The 6,647-nt window shown below is 36.9% G+C and overlaps 1 protein-coding gene across 1 annotated transcript; it reads left to right on the top strand.

The window, feature by feature from the left end:
• The first annotated feature begins 499 nt into the window (after nt 1-499).
• LOC101552683 (olfactory receptor 5D13-like) lies at nt 500-6,174 on the top strand. The gene is made up of 2 exons (XM_004621640.1): nt 500-528; nt 5,232-6,174. The coding sequence occupies exons 1-2, from the start codon at nt 500-502 to the stop codon at nt 6,172-6,174; spliced, it is 972 nt and encodes a 323-aa protein (XP_004621697.1).
• Nucleotides 6,175-6,647: the final 473 nt, after the last annotated feature.

Consider the following 6,647-nt stretch of genomic DNA (forward strand, 5'->3'; position numbering starts at 1 on the left):
ATTTAATATAAATGTTTATTTCTATTTTAGCTTCCAGATGCTTTTTCCTTTGAATGTTCTCTGCTTCATAGGTATCTACATATAAAGGAGTTTTCATTCAATTTAACATTTGCCAAAAAGATTAATGAATATCATATCAAGATGATAATGTTTACTAGGACTTAGAAGAAGGTATATACTCCAAATTAAATGAACTCTTATCTTAAATAATTGTTCTGTGTGGTCTCTAGAGCAATTCCTGAGGATACTCTCTTGGGTTTGCATCATTATGGTCCTGAAAGTATAAACCAATTACGGTTATTCTGTCATCTATTTTATCTCCCAATTTGTCTCCCATCATAGCATATTTTTAAATACTTAAAGAGAAGATCTTATTTCTGCCACTTGTACTGGAATACATTTAGTATTCATATTATATATTTAGATTTATTATACGTTAGAAATTTATCTCGGCAAGAATTTTTCTTGTGTCCTTTCATTTTCACAAGGAAGCTTCCCTATGACTGTGTCAAATTTTTCTACGTTCAGGTGAGCCAATTTATTTCTTGCTTTGGTTCATTTTTTTCAAGGACCATCAAGTTCGAATAATCCTTGAAAATAAAAATATAAACTGGTATCTAACTACCTTGTCACCTAGTTTTCTTCAGTTGTTCCTTCTCTTGCATCTCATTTAGTATTATTATGCACCGGTAGTTTTCTATAGAAAATGATTTTAGTTTTCTTTCTCTCAAGATGCTTATCCTTGCCTTTATACACACAAGTAATAACAATAAGAAAAATGGATATATATATTCATATTTATATATCTGCTGTGTTATAGTCTTTGTAATCTTTTGCCAAAGGACTTTTAAACTCACTCTTCAAAGTTATTTTCAACTTTCCTTATGGTACTTGTTCCAGCACTGGATCAATAGCGCAGTATGTAGGGTGTTTGCCTTGCATACAGCAGACCTGATTCGATTCCTCCGCCCCTCTGGGAGAGCCCGGCAAGCTACTGAGAGTATCTAGCCCCCATGGATGAGCCTAAAGCTACCCATTTCATATTTATTAGATATGCCAAAACCAGTAACAGCAAGTCTCACAGTGGAGACATTACTGGTGCCCTCTTGAGCAAATGGATGAGCACCGGGATGACAGTGACAGTGAATCTTTTGCAATGTTCCTCGGAGTAGTTCTAGTAGGCATAAAATTAAACTGGGCTCATAGTTTCAAGTTACCATTTCTAAAATGTCAATAAAATTGCTGAGATTATGGTAGAAATGGAATAGGAGGCTGTGATGGCAGTCACTGGAAGTAGGAGAGGCTGAAAGGGAGCAATAAGAAACATAGGTTTTTTTGGAAGTTGATTTTTTAGCTGATTTAACTGAGTCATTCCCTAAGTCCCTGAATTTCCCGAAAGGTTCTGAAAGTCCATCACAGGTTGCAAACATGAACAATGGGCTGGGGTCCTAAGGGATATGCCCGAAGACGACTGTATATTTCATGTGCTCCCGCTGTAACCATGTTTTCTCTCTTTTGATTCAACATTTGCATGAATTTTAGGTGCTGGGACGTGGTCCCAGTGAACTAAACTAATTTTTCAGGTTCATAGGAGAGGACTGGAGCACCAGGATGCGGTTTTCCTAATAACAGCCCAGTGCTTCAGCTGTGAGGCTGCAGCTCTGGCAACTAGCAGGACAGTCTGCGAGCTGGTAGCAGTAAAGCTCCTCTAAATTCTAATTGTACTGTCTCTGGTGTTCCTTTGATAGTGACCCCATAGCATTTGGAGGCTGCAGTGAATTTCAGAGGGTGTACATTTACGATACATTACTGGTTTTCAGGCGGTTTAAAGAAGTTCAGTGTACTTATGGAATGACAGTTAAATCAGCTAAAAAACTAAATAAACTTTTAAAAAGACTAAGCTTTTCGTTGCTTCCTTTCAGTCTCTGCTTTACATCTCATATAAACAGAGTGCTGAAACTATGCTTGTGGGGAAGAGATAGGTCAGAATCGACTGAGTTATGTTTATCCTGCAAAATTATGATTTCACTTTCAATCCTGACCAATATGATGGTTTTGCAATAACCCTAGAGAACAAATAGTAAAGCTGAAAAATACATGAAATAAATTATGCTTGGTGGTAGAATTTGCACGCAATATTATTTCCGTAAAATTTTTAAAGTTCTTTTAGAAAATAAAATCACATATGGTGTAACTATAGCAGAATCAAATGAGAGTGAGTTAACAATATGATAATTGATAAAAAAATGGTCAGAGATACTTTTATGATGCAATTATATATACATATGTATGTGTGTATGAAACTTAAAATGTTTGCATGGCAACTGATTTGAAACTACACAGTGTTGGGTCCGGAGCCGCAAGAAGCAGAGAGGGGCCAGTCTTGCAAGACAAAAGTTTATTCAGACCAACATGCTGGGGCTGCACCCCTAGTAGATGCAGCGATTTGTGCTAGCTAGGGCAGCCTTTTTATAGGGCTTGAGTCCTCTGGGTCAGTCACGTTTGTCACGTAGCCTCGTCCAGAGCCACTTTCTTAGAATTCGTGTGTCCGAAGACATTCTTTCAATCTCCTTGCCCTGCGTCAGGAGTTACTATCTGTAACGCTGTGGGACCAGAGTCGCTATCTGGGCTCTGCATCAGGGGTGGAGTCGCTACCTAGGTTTGTCCGGAGTTACTATCTGCTGGGCCGGAGTCACCATCTACTGGGCCGGAGTCACTATCTGCTGGGCCGTGGGAATGGAGTCACTATCTGGGCTCCTTGTTTTCAGCAACTCCTTCTGTGAGCGGGTCCCTATCTGTTAGGCACATATGTGAATTCCAACCCAACTGACAGGCAGATGTCAGGATGTAAGTGACAGGACCCAGGCATAGTACATTGTAATATACAGTTTGGGGGCATAAGCATGGTTACAGAAGAAGAACAAAGCGAGGTTACAAAAGTCAGGAGTGGGCTGCCAACCATTTTAATTCAATATAATTTCTTTCAACTTAACAACAGTATTTAATTTCCAATAGTAATTAGGACAATAATTTTTATAGCACTCTACGGTAGAATAACTTTCCTTCTGCCTAGTGCAATATTAAATCTCAGTACCTATTTGAAACCCAGCTTTCAGAAAAAAATAAAAGATTGTCATAATTGGAAAAATACTAGAAAAAATACAGTGTTGAGGCATCATACAAGCAAATGTTGCAGGATTTGACCTGACTAATCTCAAATATCCAAATGGCAAACTCTTGGAGGAGCAGAAGATTTATTTTCCTGCTGGCAGGCTTAGATTTACTCTGCAAGGTCTGAGCCTCCAGCACAAGCAAAAGCAGGAGGCTTTTTCTTGGATGAGATCACAAAGTAAAGAGCAGGATCAAAGGGAATGTCAAAGGGAATGTAATTAGCAAACAATCAACAAATTGGAGGGGGAGAAAATGTTATCAGCAAACAATCAGGAAACCCACAGAGGGGACCCAGTAGGGAGGGTGGCAGATGCCCTAGTAGAAATTTCTGAGAGTGGTCTAACACCTTTTCTATGTCCAGGTTCTGAGAAGTTGTATAAATCACTTCAGCATCTTGAAACCTATTTTCCTGCCACAGGCGATCTAGGGCATCGACAATGTTATCCAATGTATTCTTTAACCCAATATATACTTATTTTATGTAAGTCAGGAAGCATTTGTTTCATCCGGTTTTAGGACCACTTGTTGTGAAGCATGTTTCATGATTATTGTAATACATTGCAATTCACAACAAAATTCAGGGTGAACTGATAGATTTACTTCCTTAATTTGGTCTACATTTTAGCCGAAGACTTCCCTCCAATTCATGCATCCACTGATTGATGATTTATGGGACATGAACTCATTCCAAAGTGCTGGGGAGTTTTCTATAATGTCAGAATTCTTAGACACAATTACCAGCTAAAACTTAACTAAATCTTGATACTCTCTACTTGGAGCTATAATCAGATTCTCTAGGTTTACACAGCCCTCTAGGACCTGCAACCTCCATCACTACTTCTTAAGCCAGTTGCAAATTTATACTCTTACTCAAACTTTGCAAACACTGATCACAGGTAAGAGCGGTTTTTAAGACCTAATTTCGGTGCTAATTAAGATCTTAAGGTATATATGTGGCTTTACTTGTTGTACTCTTGCTTATTGTTAGGGAATAATACCATCAACGAAATCACAGATGGTAAAAGTATAAGGAGGAAATGTTCAGAGTATCTACACCTTAAACAGATGAAACTTTTTCCTTGCGTCTCCTCTTATTTACCAACAGAGAAGTCTCCAAATCATATCACTTGGGATTTTATGGAGGCTTTATTCCAAGCATACAGAATAAAATTGTTGACTCTGGTAGGTTTATTCAACCTCCAGCTCCTCAGTCACTCTCAGTAGTTCCTGGTGAGACAGAAAGTTCCAGCAATCAGGTCATAGGATCATTTCCCTGGCAAAGTGTCCCCATTCACATACGGTTTCCAAAATCATATCATATATATGTGAAAATATTGTTTTATTATTCTTATTCTCTAGAAAATTTTAAAGACTTGTGGGTAAGTGCCCAAATTAGGAAAAATCCAAATATATTTCCCATGTCATCAAAATATAATGCTCACATATTCATTTATTCACACGTTATTGAGCATGTATTCTATCTTAGTGTGTTTTATCCTACCATGTATTCTTTGTCTTGTATTCTATCATATTTTGATCTCAAGACTAATATACTAATAAGGTAATGACAAATATAACATGACAATTTAATAATAGATGTGTATACATGTATATAGTTACTAGTGAGTGAAATTGGCACTTTTGATGACTTAATAGTGATAAACTTAAGAGTATTTTTCTGACCCTAAGGAATAAGTCAAAGGTAAACAAGATTAACAGAAAGGTATGAAAACCAGAGAATGTCTAGAAGAACCCAGAGAATGCTTAGAGGAATGTCTATATTCATTCTATGAAACCTTGGAGGATAGCTAGGCAGAGACATAATTACTGAACTCTGTAATAAGATATTGGTTATTTTTGTGAAATAATGTTTTTGTGAATGTTGAGTGTAGTCATGTGAAAAAATCAATGAACAATTGCATTGTAGTTGAGTGGTTGAAATCAAATATATATTCCGATCACTAGTCAAGGATTATGTACCAATCACTATTTCCACATTTAATATCCTTATTCCAAATTTACTTTCTTAGTTCTCTTAAACTTTTCTATTTTATTCACAGGTACCTGGAAAACCAGAGTGCTGAAGCCACATTCATTCTCTTGGGCTTTTCAGAATACCCAAATCTCCAGGTGCCTCTGTTCCTACTGTTCTTCACCATCTATACAGTCAGTGTGGTAGGAAATCTAGGCATGATCTTGGTGATCAAGATCAATCCCAAACTCCACACCCCAATGTACTATTTCCTCAGTCATTTGTCCTTTATTGATTTTTGTAACTCTACAATTGTTACACCCAAGCTTTTAGAAAACTTAGTTGTGGAAGACAGATCCATCACTTTCCCAGAATGCATGGCTCAATTCATCTTTATATGTACATTTGTGGCGACAGAATTCTACTTGTTGGCTGTGATGGCCTATGACCGGTTTGTGGCTGTTTGTAATCCTTTGCAATACACAACTGCAATGTCCCAGAAGCTTTGCGCCATGTTGGTGGCTGCATCATACTTTTGTGGTATATTTTGTTCTGTCACCCTGAGCATTTTCCTAATGAGATTATCTTTCAGAGGAAGAAATATCATTAACAACTTTGTTTGTGAATACAATGCCATTGTCTCTGTCTCCTATTCTGATCTCCAAGTGACCCACAAGATCACGTTCGCCTTTGGTATCATCAATGAAGTTAGCAGCCTTATGATCATCCTTACTTCCTATGCTTACATTTTTATCACAGTCATGAAGATGCCTTCTAGAGGGGGGAGGAAGAAAGCTTTCTCCACTTGTGCCTCTCATCTCACTGCCATTACCATTTTCCATGGTACCATCTTCTTTCTCTATTGTGTTCCTAACTCCAAAAATTCGTGGCTGATACTCAAGGTGGGCAATGTCTTTTACATAATGGTTATCCCCATGCTCAACCCACTGATCTATGGTCTTAGGAACAAAGTTGTAAAAGAAACAGTGAGGAAATTATTTTGTAACAAATTATCCAGTGATGAAATATAAAGCAAAATATGAGATTACTTCTCTAGAATGTATTGTTACAGTTATCCTATATCTATATCTAGAGTAGTCTTGAATATTATAATATTTTAGGTGACATCTTCACCTGTCTAATGTTTTGTAACATAAATTGAAAATTTCTTAACTTGATTCAAATTCTGTAATCATCCACATCTCAAATTAAGGGTATAAAATTCTTTTATTTGGTCTATATGTTTTCCATTTGTCCCTCTTTTTATTCTAAAATGATTTTATTACAAATATTTTATTTTCTAGTAACATTATTCACATTAATAGTGATAAAGCTCCAAATTGTAAAATAAGATCTTAATTGAAATTCACAACAGTAACGTTTCTCCTTTAGCATCTATACCATGTTATATCCTTTCCAACTGCTGTGCTAGCTCTGTGTCTGTGTACTTAACTAACTTAACTGTGGGATGCATTAACATACCATTTCAAATGTCTTGTGGATT

The sequence above is a fragment of the Sorex araneus genome, chromosome 6 (genome assembly GCF_027595985.1).
Source record: "Sorex araneus isolate mSorAra2 chromosome 6, mSorAra2.pri, whole genome shotgun sequence".
Lineage (NCBI taxonomy): Eukaryota > Metazoa > Chordata > Mammalia > Eulipotyphla > Soricidae > Sorex > Sorex araneus.

What these genes read in the sequence shown, in the direction of transcription:
- LOC101552683 (XM_004621640.1), top strand. Translation starts at nt 500, where the DNA reads ATGACTGTGTCAAATTTTTCTACGTTCAG. An exon ending in TCAAATTTTTCTACGTTCAG is followed by an intron (nt 529 to 5,231) that starts GTGAGCCAATTT and finishes TTTTATTCACAG; the next exon opens with GTACCTGGAAAACCAGAGTG.